Source organism: Armigeres subalbatus, chromosome 2 (assembly GCF_024139115.2).
Source record: "Armigeres subalbatus isolate Guangzhou_Male chromosome 2, GZ_Asu_2, whole genome shotgun sequence".
NCBI classification, from domain to species: Eukaryota; Metazoa; Arthropoda; class Insecta; order Diptera; family Culicidae; genus Armigeres; species Armigeres subalbatus.
The window spans coordinates 135426774-135441816 of NC_085140.1; the positions used below are offsets into that span (position 1 = coordinate 135426774).

The 15043-nt window shown below is 41.0% G+C and overlaps 1 protein-coding gene across 1 annotated transcript in view; it reads right to left on the reverse strand.

Moving 5' to 3' along the window:
* Positions 1-15043, reverse strand: part of LOC134210896 (gamma-1-syntrophin-like) — a 182043-nt gene that overhangs the window by 30594 nt on the left and 136406 nt on the right. Inside the window, exons 2-4 of the mRNA XM_062687322.1 lie at positions 11125-11195; positions 10904-11059; positions 224-382 (exon numbers count right to left, since the gene is read on the reverse strand). Coding sequence (XP_062543306.1) covers positions 224-382; positions 10904-11059; positions 11125-11190 — 381 coding nt within the window. The 5' untranslated portion in view covers positions 11191-11195. The remainder of the gene's footprint in view (positions 1-223; positions 383-10903; positions 11060-11124; positions 11196-15043) is intronic.

A 15043-nucleotide genomic window follows, 5' to 3' on the forward strand; every position in this document is an offset into this window, starting at 1 on the left:
CCCACAACTCCAGAATGCTAGACAGGTGTTTTCCCAAACTGCAATTTTCACTTGCTGGCTAGAGAACACACAGGCCTTCATAAAAAATGGCCGGGCTGTTTATTTTTACAGAGTAATTGGGCACATTGGTTATTAATATGGCCATCGAACTTTTACACGATTCGTGAATTCTTTAATTTCGACACGATACTTCATTGTTATTTGAAAATAATATCATATTTACCTTGATAATCGCATCACCCACGAAAAGCTGACCTGTTGCGTCAGCAGCTTGGTCCTTGTAGATGCGAGATATCAGAATTGGAAGTTTATGTTCGGCTCCTCCCTTTATGCTTAATCCTAGGCCGCCGACTTTCTGTCGTGTAATTTGTACCATACGTTCCTGCGAAGTAAAAAAATAATATCAAAAATTAATACGCTCCTGTTCCAACGATCCACTTCACATCACATCAGTACACTAATTAGCACGTTGCTGGCGAGGGTCGATAGGTTGCCTTCTTCCGTGACGATTTTACCCGATTTCCCTCAAAGAAACACGCGTTCACATAATCCCATCGACTACGGACACACCGTGTTGTACCTACGCATAATTTATTAGCCTCATGCTAATGGTTCGGAGGTACTTATCTACGCTTGCCCTTTTTACTTAGCCGTCAACCGTATAGACGTATTTGCAAACCAGGTGTGAAAGGGGACACCCAACATGAGGCTCCTAATTTGCATTCCACTGTGTACATACTTTCTGTGTGGGATGCGATCTAGCCGACACCTAGCTAGGCCTCTCTAAAATAAACAGACAGTTTGGAAATTGTTGCAAATTGCTGAAAACTAGCAGTGTTATAGGAAGAGTATTGCTGTTAGTGCATTAGCGTGAAACTGTTTCAATCAGTTTCATTGATTACTCAAATAAAAAAAAACTTATCCTAATTTTCTTAAAGGTCTTCAATTGGTGCTCAGTAGAATGAGTAGAATGAGAATGGGCTAAAGAATTAAGAAAACAAATTGCGTTTCTATGGCAAAATAGTTCATAAGCAATTGTAACGCAAGACGTTAAGAAAAGTTGAATTCCCTTAAAAGTGGATGCCTTCCCGTGTTTCTACCTCAGAATGGGTTGGCATTGATAACCCAAGTTGATATGGTCGGGGTTCAGCCAAACCGCACCAAGCGGCTTTTTGACTGACTTGTAATATTTTGTTCGCACAAAAAAAAACGGGAATAATTTCATATCAATTCATATGCAAATTTGATGTATGATATCCTCAGTTATGGGGTTGGGGTATATTCGATGCGATTTGCGATCAATTAAATCGACTAAACGAAAGCTTGGGCTGAAAAATAAGTGATTTTTTGTTGGCGCTTGGTGTGTTTTGGTAGAACCCCGACCATATAGAATTCGAATGCCCTGCAAGTATGCAAGCCAGTCATACGAGTTGATTTATTGAGCTCTCTGCAAACATGTCATCAACCTCCAGCAGTTTCAGTCGGTGAATGCATCGAACACCGACCAACGACGCATGAGCAGTAGTACACGAGAGACTGCGTAGCCAGCTCGTTTTATGTGGGATTTTAATTTATGTGCGATTTGAATAACCATTCCCGTCCGGTTTGAGATTAAGCCGAGGCTAGTCGCCGTCCTACCTAATCAGTCAAATTATCCGCGACCCTTGACTAGGTGCCCAAGCCAATAAGGCGGGTGCGTAGATGGATGCAGTATGTAGTGCAATTATAGCGATAGTAGATTGAATAACTAGAGTAAATGTCGATGCTCAACGACACATGCCGTGGTGGAACAAACACGAATGTTTTAGGATTGGTCGTTTTCCCTGGCATAGCATATGTATGTCATAATTGGGTGCGCTTGTTATCAGCAGGGAAATTATATTGATTTGCATTAGTGCAATTGAGCGTCAACTAAGGGTTCATTATAATGTTTTTATTTTATTCGAAATTTTACCATGATAAACATTGAAATCCAATCTAAGAAATAAGAGTATGAAATTCCATATGATGTACGAAGGGTGACGTAGGAACCACGCAGTTAATCTGTAACTACAATTTTGTGATTTTTGCCGTATTTGCCTTTCTTGTATTAAGTACACGTAAAGCTATATATTCTCTAAAAAAAAACTTTTTATAGGAGGCCCGGTGACCCATAGTGTTATATACCAATCGACTCTGTTCGTCGAATTGAGGTGATGTGTGGGTGTGCAAAACTGCTTGGAAAAATTCACCATCTCCTCGTGCAGCCTGCTAGGGGGATTGGGCGCTGGTGATCACGCCTGCTAAGTTACCTTTCACAATTAGGTAATCCTTGCTTCTATGGAAACTTGCTTCCAAAGTGATGCGAGGAAAAACCCCGAGGGAAAAAACCTCCTTTACTTGTTTTGTTACCTTGCTTCCCCTCGGACCGCAAGATAAAACTGTCTACTTCATGGGTTCTATCATTCGAGCTTTCTATCTTTTCATCCTATTCGTGTCTTTACCTAAACTTCTCCGGTACTACCAATATGTTTTACTTCGAAGAAGTCGGCCTGTAGTGTTGTTCAGCAGCACTCCTTTGTATCATCGCCGGTGTACCCAGCCTGGTGTCTCGGCGGCTCTAGCAGCTCATTCTTCACAATCTACTCGGTATCGTCCCAACGGCGAATCTAAACTACTCCGACAAAACGGGGAAGGAGGTTCTTCCGAAGCCAACCAGCCGAGTGCTAGGGTTAGCCCAGCGATTCCAGGGGAGCAGGGCGTCCGGTTCACTGGTGCCCAGTCGACCCGTAACTGGTTGTATTTCATCGCGAACTACTCGGTCTAGTCCCCGATTTTAACTTTTTTAGGCAACCGCAGACTCAGAACTCCATCGTACATCCCGTTCCAAGGAGTTAGACCGAGAATGGAGCCTTGAGGAACGCCCGCTGTAACCCGCATCGACTTACGCCCTGCGTCAGTGTCGTACACCAACACTCTGCTCTTCAGGATATGGCACAGGTAACTAGGACCCGCATTCTATACAACGCTGATGCGATGGCTTCGAAGCTGGCACTATTGAACGCATTTTTTATGTCTATTGTTACCACTGCGCAATATCGATCTCCTCTTCGCTTCTGTTTGGACGCCTTCTCAGCGCTCTCGAGCACTGTTCGAATTGCATCCACCGTCAATACTCCTTTGCGGAACCCAAACTGCATCTTCGTCCGCGCTCGCCCTCCATACATTTCGCAAGCCTATTCAGGATAATCCCCTCCAGGAGCTTCCCGAATGTGTCAAACAGACATATAGGTCTGTACGAAGCCGGATTACCCGGAGGCTTTCCTGGCTTCGGCAGCAACACCAGCTTCTGGATCTTCCACATTTCTGGGAAGTTGCCTTCGTCCAGGCACTTTTGCAGCACCCTTTCTGAACATATCCGGACATGCCACGAGCGCAGCTTTCAGCACCGCGTTCGGTATTATATCCGGACCGGGGGCTTTCTTCGTCTGCAGACGCTTCGCTGCTTCTGCAAGCTCCTCATTGGACACTTGTTGGTACTCAGCGTTTCATATAGGAGTACGTAGTGTAAAAGCGTGGCCAAAACTATGTCAATCATTTCTCGTCTTTAAATGCATACAATAAGTAGTAAAGCATATTCTATTTTGTTTTTGTGCTCTTTGTAAAGATGTAGCAGTGATATATGACCACTAGCGGGGTCAGTTATTGTTATTTGATAGAGCACCACTTGGCACAAGAACGCTGACTTTGAGAACTACAGCGTGCTTGCGACGAGTGGTGCCTACCTCTGACTCCCTCAATGAGTATGATTTTTATGATAATCTTCATTTTTAAATTATTACTTACTAAATTTTCCTGAAAGATGTATTTTTGATATGGAAGTCTTCTTTCAGGATTACTGCGTGGAAGCTGATATATCTCCACAGCTTCCACACTGATATTCTTCCTCCCCTTCATACGGGAGCTATGGCAGAAGGAAGGTCGTGCGATATGTGCCATCACAAATATTGCCCTCCGCTCGCTTTCAAATCGACTTCTATAAAAACATTCTTCATGCCTGCCGTATCCTAACGGAACTATCAATTCTCTATACTTTCGCCTCTAATGCTATCATGAACATGTACGTCCAAGTTTGGAAGATGATCTTAGCATTTCCATATCATTGTAAATCGTTTAACTTCACGTAGAAGTAACACACACGAAATCATTAATTTAGTTTAAGATGTACTTTGTTTGTTCACTTCGACTATATAAATTTGTCATCGGATAATGTTTAAGTCCCTGGATAATGCATTGATATTACAATCACTGGAGCAGATCAAATAAATACGAAGTGCAAATCAACCGCTTCATTTCTTAACAACCTTTTACCTCCAAAAAAGTGTATGCTTTTTAATGATCGTTTATCAAAGTCTTACTCTTCTTTTGAAGCAACCATTTAAGTGAACTTTGTCGCTCAAAATTATAAATACTTAAATTAAATATTTATGGAAGTCTAACTTTTTTTAGCAAACTTCACTATATTAAAATAAAAACAAGTCACGATTGCGTGAGGATGCGTGAAATGTTTTTCGTGGAGCTTTTTAAGGAAACTCCAATCTTTCCGACGCTAACAATTTTGTTGCTTGATCGGATTTGGAACCTAATCAAAAGTTTTATTTTGTAAATCATATTTTTGTAAGAAAGGTAGAAAAAAGCTATAAATTAATATCATCATTAAGGATCACCTGAGAACAATTTTAGATCGAATCTCGCTTGAAAACGTTTAAATACCCTTTTTTTAAGTATCTGTATTGATTTTCACCTTGAAAATGATATACCGTGCGGGACCCGAAATCCGTCCACCTCATGAGATATCAATAAATTAAAAGAGGATAAAGGTAATTATTGCAGAAAGAATTAATCTTATCCTGTTCAGATTCTTGGCAGTGAGCTTTAGGGCATAGACTTGGAAAGAAGGCTTTGAAATTAAAACAACAAAAATCAAAACACATCACCACCCACCAAACGCGCAGTTTGTGCCGCCATTTTGTTTTCGGGTAGAGCATAATTGCACCAAAAGTGACTGTGTTTTAATTGCTAATTGTGAATCATTACATAAGATAAGCGGAATACAAGGTGCGCATCGAACTGTTTACAGTGGTAGTTTAGTCAATCAGACTGTTTCAATTTAAATATTTAGTTAAAAAATAGCTGTACGGATTTTGATCCTTTGATTCGAAATCCGTCCACGGTGGACGAATTTCGAGTCAGGAGTAGCTGATTTAATTCATTATTTTATAATGTTTTTCGAAGTTTTTAATGAGCAAATGTGAAACACTTCAAAAGTAGAAGCCTTCATGCCCCTGTGTCAATGACAAACGTTTTATTTACATTCGATTCCTATTTTCCAATGACTTTTTCATATACTAAGGTGCTTAAGTGTACGGATTTCGATGCCGCACGGTAAATGTATCATCGTGTTGGCCTCACGATATGGAAAAATCGCAGCAATCGACGTGATGTCAATTATAGACTCCCTCCCGTCTCTCCGAAATGTGCTCATGGAGCCTTAATTGCACAATCGTACATCTAGCTTCTTTAGAACTTCTGCAGAACATATCCTCTTATGTTGCTCACTCTACTGCCCCTTCTCCACAGCCCAGGCATTAAAGTAAACTGCTATGGCTACTGGCCTTCGTCCGATCAACTTGTTGGTTAACTGATCCATTATATGGCTGACCGTGCATAGCAGCTGCATACAAAGACGCCGTTGATTTTGGCAATCACGAAGACTTGACATGAACGCCCCACCACTTCTTGAATTGAGAATTTGCCCATAGCTTGTATTGCAGCCATTCCCGAACTATCTGTCACCCGGTTGCTGTTATCGTGAGGAACTCGATACGGCTCTGCAATTATCGCGACATCGCACTTTGTTACCGTTGTTGACTGCCACAAGAGTTGCTGTGCGGTTTCGCAGTGATTCAGGATTATTTCCACTATTGTTGACCTGCGATCGCCGTGCAAAGCATGTACCTGGGTATTTGCGTGCAGTCTTTCGCAAAATGACATGTTTGCCCGCATTTCCAACACATGTTGGAGCGGTCCGGACAAGCCCCTGCCCGGTGTCCGAAGCCCAAACATTTGAAGCATCTCTCCGCTTGTTTATTCACTGGCAGAGCGGCTTTAAATTGGCATTTAGACCATCCAACAGTCAGTTTGCCTCCCGTAGAGCCTTATTAGCAGCGGTTACTGGCAGACGAATTATCGCTGTTTGTGTTCCTACGAACGCTTTCCTTATTCGATTGTCATTTGCACCTCGTGACTTCAGAGCATTCTAAAGCTCTTCTTCCGACGTGATCTCGTCTAAATCCCTGCACATAATCATCATCTCTGGGGTCAGAGATTTAACTTCCCCTCTGCACCCAGCGATTTTGCAATGCGCTCCTGCATAATCAAGCAATCGACCGCAGGGTCCTTCTTAAACTCGAAGAGGATCTCTCCGATTTGTATGCGCCTTCGGATCTTCTCTAACCTTCTTGAGGAGCGCTGCATACGTCCTTGCGTCGTTCGGCTTGACGAGTACGGCTTCCCCGTTTGGTGGCTTCTGACGAGGCGGAGGCTTTTCTTTCTTGTTCTGCTCTATTTTTCTCGCTTCTTTCCGCTTCAGCTGTCTATTTCTTTTCTCCTTCTGGGCAAGTACGGTACTCCATCCTGCTCCTTGTGAAGTAGCGTCTGTCTCTACGACGGCGGCAGCGTCCTCCCCCGTTTGCTTGTTTAGACCGCCGGGTCTCTCGTCTCCCGGAGAAGTTCTGGCGCTTTGGGAATCATGGAGACTGATGTTCCCTCCTTCTTTCCCCTTCTTCTTAGGATATAACGGAGCAGTTGTGCCGATATGTTTCTATTCCGGCGGAGCTAAGGTAGCAGGAGCCTTACCCAGCGCTAATGCGCGCTCCGTTGGACCGACCCTAAGCACTGCTGTATCGAATTCATTCACTGCCAATGCCAGCGCCTTTCGAATCTTGTGAATCGTGTCCTTAATCTCCTTATGGACGTTGTTCCTGCCATCCACGAAATTGTGGAGCTCCTCCACCAATCTCTTTGCTGTCACTATTTTCGGCTTTTCTCACCAACCCACTACTGGTGAACGGGTTCGCTGCGTCTGCTTCTGCGTGATTTGTTGAATTACTCATTCTATAGGGCCCCCCTCCAAACCGTTATCTCCACCCATCGTACGTAGTCGATGATCCGTGGATTGTCTTTGCAAGCAGTGAGGTCTTTGCAAGCACTTATATGGCCGTGTTCAGAGCCGATCGCGCAATCGGGAAAATCTCAACCGAGCCTAGTGAATTGGTGGACGAGTATTGAACGTATTCGGAGGACTGCTAGTTTTTTTTTACCGGGACGGAGGCGGCCGCCATTTCAACCCTTCCTTACTCAGGGAGTGGAACAGCACGACCGTCAGCCCAAAATCGTCGTTTCCGATAGACTATCCAGATAATGTCCGTTGTCATAAGCCGTGACCAGTATACCAAAATTAGGACCTTACTGGTATCGATCCTAATGTGCCGTTTGGCACTCCCGTTGATAGGCTGAAGTGCTTTCGAAGCGGCACGAGTCGCTTGTACAGAGCTGTAGTTTTTGTAGAGATTCAACAGAGCCCGCTGTCAAACCTCCGCCACGTCCCCTCGGCAGATTCCGCTTGGGCTGGCTGGGAATCAGTGAACTGGTACCAGGACCGGGTCATCTCCCGAGGGAAACACCATGTGCATGTGTGTGTGTAATTGTGCATGGGTGTGAGTATGTGTGTGTATATACGCAAAAAGTCTCGCCCATTTTTCAGGCATTTCTAGTTCGGGAAGATGTTCCTTTCGAGTGGATGAACTTTTCGGAGAAATGGGATTCGAGCATTTGTTACATTCGGGCGAATAAAATTCCGACAAAATAAAATTTTTCATTATCAATGAAAATTATCCATTAAATATTTGCTTTCACCCTGATTTCTACATTTTTAAGCAAACTATTTCAATTTTCAACAATAGATTGAAAATTGTTGTTCTTTCAGCACTTCCACAGTTATTATCTGCGATTATCTTCTAAGCCAGGTTACCATTTTTGAACGATTCTGGAATCATAAACTCACGGTTTCCACATTGCAAATTATATTAGGTACAGGGATGGACAAAATAAATAGGATAGGCAAATTTTGGGTAAAATTAGATGTGTTGTAACTATCTTAGTTATCATCCGATTTTGACAATTCAGGCATGCCCGAACTAGAAAATTAATGGGGTTTGACGGTATGTCCATGGAACCGACTATGGCCACCGGATTCTGGAGATATTCCGGGTTTTTCGGAGGTAGGTTCAAAACCGTAAACTTGAGGTGGATATTAGGAGAAGTTGTAGTTAAAAATTGAATAATATTAGTATCCACAAATGAAGTAGGGCTCTTGCTGATTGGAACCATATATTGAGATTTGGAATCGGACCAGAATCAAGTGAGATATGGCCATTTCTTTAAAATCGGTTCCGATCGATACTTATCAAAGGGGTCAGGCCACAACTTCATTTGAATCTCGCTTTTTGATAGATCGTCCACCATGATTTCATTCTAGAAGGCCTCTTATGTGTCCAGAATGAAAAACCAATTGAATAAACGAATCCTGGAGTCGCTGGGATGTCCCCGGGGAACCTGTGGAAGGGGACATTTTAGTTTTACCACCAAAATCAGTCATTCGACGGCTCTTTTTTCATGGTTTTCGATCAGGAAGCGAAGTATGAATAGAAAATGATCCATTGACGGCTCTGACCGCTTCCAGGATCTACGGATTGGCCCCGGGGAACCTGTGGAAGGGGACATTTTAGTTTTACCAAAAAAAACAGTCGTTCGACGGCTCTTTTTTCATGGTTTTCGATCAGGAAGCGAAGTATGAATATAAAATGGTCAATTTACGGTTCTGACCGCTTCCAGGACCTACGGATTGGCCCCGGGGAACCTGTGGAAGGGGACATTTTAGTTTTACCACCAAAACCAGTCATTCGACGGCTCTTTTTTCATGGTTTTCAATCAGGAAACGAAGTATGAATATAAAATGGTCCATTGGCGGCTCTGACCGCTTTCAGGATCTACGCATTGGCCTCGGGGAACCTGTTGAAGGGGACATTTTAGTTTTACCACCAAAACCAGTCGTTCGACGGCTCTTTTTTCATGGTTTTCAATCAGGAAACGAAGTATGAATATAAAATGGTCCATTGACGGCTCTGACCGATTCCAGGATCTACGGATTGGCCCCGAGGAACCTGTGGAAGGGGACATTTTAGTTTTAGCACCAAAACCAGCCATTAGACAGCTCTTCATTCATGGTTATCGATCAGGAAGCGAAGTACGAAAATAAAATGGATGATTGACGGCTCTGACCGCTTCCAGGACACAAGGATTGCCCCCGGGGAACCTGTGGAAGGGAACATATAAGTTTTAGCACTAAAATCAGTTATTCGACGGCTCTTATTATAGGTTTTCGATCAGGAAGCAAAGTATAAATTTAAAAGGATCATTGACAGCATTGACTGCCTCCAGAACCTACTGGTTGCCCACGAGGAACCAGTGGGAGGGACATTTTAGTTTTTACATCAAAATCAATCATTTAATATAAGCAAAGTATTAATATAAAATTGACCATTGATGACTCTGATCGCTCTCAGGACCTACAGATTCCCCTCGGAAAACCAGTAGAAAGGAACATTCAAGTTGTAGCACCAAAACCAATATCTCGACGGCTTTTTTTCGTGGGTTTTGATCAGAAAGCGAAGTATGAGTATAAATTGGACAATTAATGGATCTGACCGCTTCCAGGACTTACGGATTGCCTCCGGGGAACTGTGGAAGGGGACATTTTAGTTTTAAAACAAAAAACCAATCATTGGACAACTCTTTTTTCATACGGGGTCCAATCCGTAGGTCTTGAAAGCGGCCAGGGCCGTCAATGGATTTTTTTATATTCATGCTTCGCTTCCTGATCGAAAACCATGAAAAAAGAGCCTTCGAATGATTGGTTTTGGTGCTAAAACTAAAATGTCCTCTTCCACAGGTTCCCCGGGGCCAATCCGTAGATCCTGGAAGCGGTCAAAGCCATCAATGGACCATTTTATATTCATACTTCGCTTCCTGATCGAAAACCATGAAAAAAGAGCCGTCGAACGACTGTTTTTTTTGGTAAAACTAAAATGTCCCCTTCCACAGATTCCCCGGGGCCAATCCGTAGATCCTGGAAGCGGTCAGAGCCGTCAATGGATCATTTTCTATTCATACTTCGCTTCCTGATCGAAAACCATGAAAAAAGAGCCGTCGAATGACTGATTTTGGTGGTAAAACTAAAATGTCCCCTTCCACAGGTTCCCCGGGGTTCCCAGCGACTCCTGAATTCGTTTATTCAATTGGTTTTTCCTTCTGGACACATAAGAGGCCTTCTAGAATGAAATCATGGTGGACGATCTATCAGAAAGCGAGATTCAAATGAAGTTGTGGCCTGACCCCTTTGATAAGTATCGATCGGAACCGATTTTAAAGAAATGGCCATATCTCACTTGATTCTGGTCCGATTCCAAATCTCAATATATGGTTCCAATCAGCAAGAGCCCTACTTCATTTGTGGTCACTAATATTATTCAATTTTTATCTACAACTTCTCCTAATATCCACCTCAAATTTACGGTTTTGAACCTACCTCCGAAAAACCCGGAATATCTCCGGAATCCGGTGGCCATAGTCGGTTCCATGGACATACCGTCAAACTGCATTAATTTTCTAGTTCAGGCATGTCTGAATTGTCAAAATCGGATGATAACTAAGGTAGTTACAACACATCTAATTTTACCTAAAATTTGCCTATCCTAATTATTTTGTCCATCCCCTGTATGTTCAAAGTATAAAATAAACCCACCTTTGATTCTATTGGCGGATGGATGGCGCTGGTTGGCGTTGGCACCGGTGTGGATGTGTCCTGCTTCTGGATGGTGATCATTTCCATCGATAGGTGAAGTCGCGCCAGTTCTGGTTTGGTTTTGCCATCGCTGATCATCACCATTCCAGTGCGTGTCTATGCATGAATGAATAAATTCGATATTATCCAAATATATCGTTTACAGTAATGCAAAAAGTTACCTTCAAATTCTGATCGAATTTCTCTTCAATCGGAGTGGCCATTTTGGTGGTTGCGTTAATCTTCATATTTCCTGTAAAAAAACATTAAAAAATAATGAAACATTATTAGAAGCTACGAAATATCTAGGCTGTAGATAAAGCCTGATGTGAACTTCGGCGGATTTGAAAAAAAAAACGCAAGGCTTTTTAGTCATTGTATTATTTTTGGGGCCGGGGAAGGTTCTTAAGATATGTCGAGACCTCTCTCCACTCTAAAAGTGGGACTGGGGGCTCCCATACAAATGAAACACAAAATTTCTGCATAACTCGGGAACTAATTAAGCAAATAAATAATTCTGCTAACCAATTAATTTTGGGCGAGACGAAAGCAGTGCTAATAATGATTGATTTTTCATCGATTTTTTTTTATTAATTCTCATTGAAATGTTCTTATTCTGGTGGTTAATTGAGATAGAAATAACGTTGTAGACTATATTGAAATTTAAGAAAACTCCTCACGGAATCCAAATTCCAAAGTACTCGTCATTCAAGGGCACAAAACTCTATACAAAACATAACGCACAATTGTCATTTTTATTATATCACGAATGATGTGACGCAGTGACAGTTATGTGTTGCTTCCGTATTGAGTATTGTGCCCTTGACAACGCGAGAACTTTGTAATTTGAATTCCATGAGAAAGTCCTTAATACTACCCGACCATTTGCGTCCGAGCGTGACATGTTGTTAATCGTCATCAGTGGTGATAATGATTCTAGTTGAAAAAAAAATTGCTAAAAAATGTGTTTGTAAAACATTTGTTACATGTCACCTATAAAGCGCATCTTTTTCAAACGTAAGTAAAATCTTCGTTCGAGGAAAAATTCAAATGCGTCATTCGAGTGTTCAGGGTTTTAATTAAATTGTTTTTTTTTTATTAAAATGTTTTGAATTTTTTTAATCATATTTTTAAATAAATGTAACACTTCTTGACAAAATTTTCAAAACGACTTATCTGCTTTTGTAAACAAAGATTCAAACGACGATTTGACGAATCTGATAGCTCTTCCACGCAAACCAGCACCATCAATAGGTAGTGGAAACCTTCACCTACCTATTGATGGTGTTAGTTTGCGTCAAATCGTCGTTTGAATCACTGTTTACAAAAGCAGATAAGTCGTTTTAAAAATTTTGTCTTGACTTGTAATCGTAATCGATTGTACGACAATTCCCCGAATGCAATTTCCCCGAATCAAATTTCCCCGAATAACAATCCCCCGAACGTAACATTTTCCCGAATGTAACAATTCCCCGAATGCACCATTTCCCCGAATTGTTTCCACATTGCAGATAAAACTAAAACTGCCAAAGAAATCTGCTTCGATTAATATAGTCTTATAATAGACTTTTGACATAATTTTGAGCTGCAACAAAAGTGAGGGTCGCGTGACAATTCGCTTAAAAATTGTAAAGAAAAACTAAGATGCTGAGTCATTGGGCCGAAGACCATTATGCCGAACCGTCATTAGGCCGAGTGAGAAGTAAGAAGTGAGAAATGAGTAGTAAATAGTGAAAAGTGAGACGTGAAAAGTGAGAAGAGCATAATGAGAAGTGAGTAAAGAGAAGCGAGAAATTACAAGTGAGAAGTGAAAAGTGAGATGTGAGAAGTAAGAAGTGAGAAGTGAAAAGTAAGAAATGAGAAGGAAGTACATAGTAAGAAGTGAAAAGTGTGTAGTAAGAAAAGAGAAGTGAAACATATGATGTGAGGAGTGTGATGCAAGGAGCTAGAAAGGGCGAAATACGAAGTGAGATGTAGAAAGAAAGAATGGAAAAATAAGGAAGGAGGTTAGAGATAAAGGCAGAAAATTAATGCGTTTTCCGGTATAAAGCGAAGGAAGGGATAATGTTTTTTTTTTATAATCGTTTCTCCCGGTATTACGGGAAGACGAGTTATAGTGCCTTCTTAAAATGAACAGGTTTGCCCGATATAAGACAAAAAGGGTAGATGGACCCTTCTTCAATTGAACACGTTTGCCTGGAGTAAAGCGAAGGAAGGAAATAATGCCTTCCTTAAATGATCGTGTCTACGCAGTATAAGGACAATGGAGGAGATATTGCCTTCCCAAGTAACATTTTAAGTTTTATTCCGCTCTAAGAATGGTTTTCAAGATCAATTTATAAGATCTAACAATAAAACCGAGTAATATACGGCAACCTTCTGATGACCACTATAAGAGTAAGATATTGCCAAGTGGCCCTCTCCAGATAACCACTATAAACCTATTATAAGAGCATTTAGAAACCCTTTTTAAACCACCCGCAAAAAAGGGAATTTGGCTGCGGCAGCTGTCAAAATGTTGCATTAAAAAAAGAGAAACAAATCTTTGCAGAAAAATAATAACAAAATGGATTGTTGATGAAAATTATGATGATGACAACAAAATAAAATTTTATTTCAGGTTGTTTTTTCGATTCAGTACCATTGAAAAGAAGTGCGCTTCCGATTTTATGGTCAAATGTTGTGAAAAAAATAAGGTTGAACACCACGCGCCGGCCATATAACGTAGTTTAGGGAAATAAATCGAAAATATTGATTACCACAACATCTAGGATGTCCACTAAATCGATCAGTATTTTCGCCAAAACTATTAATTAATAAAATTATTTATCGGAAAAAGTATGATAAGCGGTGAAAATTTCATTAAATCATGCATTTCAGTGATATATTTCACTGACTGCGAAATGCTTTTCCGTTTTCAATATGGCCATCATGGAATTTGATCAGAAAAATTTTGCTTTTAAAAAACACCGTCATAAACTCTTCGCAATACAAACATTCTTATGGGGGTAATTCATTTGACCACATTATGACCAAAAATTGTAGCTTTATTCGAGCGTTGAAAATTGGATTTATTACGCTCTTCATCGCTACCATAGATCTGTTCATATGGTCAATAGGCATTTGACGTTTGAAGCATTTTTCAGCAGATTTATAAGAGGTTTATTGATAGCAATAAGAGCGCCAATAAAACTGAGCAATCAGCTTGGTGATTGCTGTCATAAGTCCGCAATAAGAATTAGATAAATCCAAGAAGCACACGCTAACCTGGAGCTACCCAGAATTATGTCAAAGTGACCCAAATTCAGCAAAACCGTGGTTACTCTAATTTGGGTTCGGGTACCTAAACTCAAATCTGGGTAACAGTACAAGTGAAAAAAATCTGGGTATCCGGTACCCAGCTCTTTTTGCTCCAGAATATTGTTATTGTATAAAAAATGTTTAAAAATTCAGTTTCTCCCAATGTATATCATTTGCCGGTTGTTATTTTTGCTGCATACAACGAAAAATTACAACATTTTCTCCGGAATGCAACGTCAGCGGCATGTTGCTGTATCCGAAAATGTTTAAGTCCCCATTTACCCAGATTTCGGGTTCGTCTGGCTCTGATCCATCTTGTTGACATACCCAGATTTTGACAACCGCTAATATCGAACAAATCCGGGTAGAATCGACCCGGCCACTGGGTTGTTTCAGATTAGCGTGCATGGAAATTGTTACTTGAGTTCTTTAAACGATCGATGAATTCGATAATTTTTTTTTCAGTTTATATAATTGATATTTATTGCTAGATGCGATCTCATATATTATTGCCGATTTCACCAATTTGAAGAGTTTTGTGTAGATTGTGATTTGCCCGCTTCTTTTTCTCACACTCACTCTCATCTCGGGTTGATCGATTTTTGTTACTGAAATTTACCCAATTATAACCCATTACTCGTGATTCACATGTAAGCGTGTACACTAAATCGATTCCCGCCATGATTTGACGTCTGTTTGTTTTCAGATTGAGCACTCACACACAAATATTATACACGGAAAATCAACCTTTTTTGAGTGTATTGAGTGTGAGAAAAAGATGACTGTGAGAAAAAAATCTCG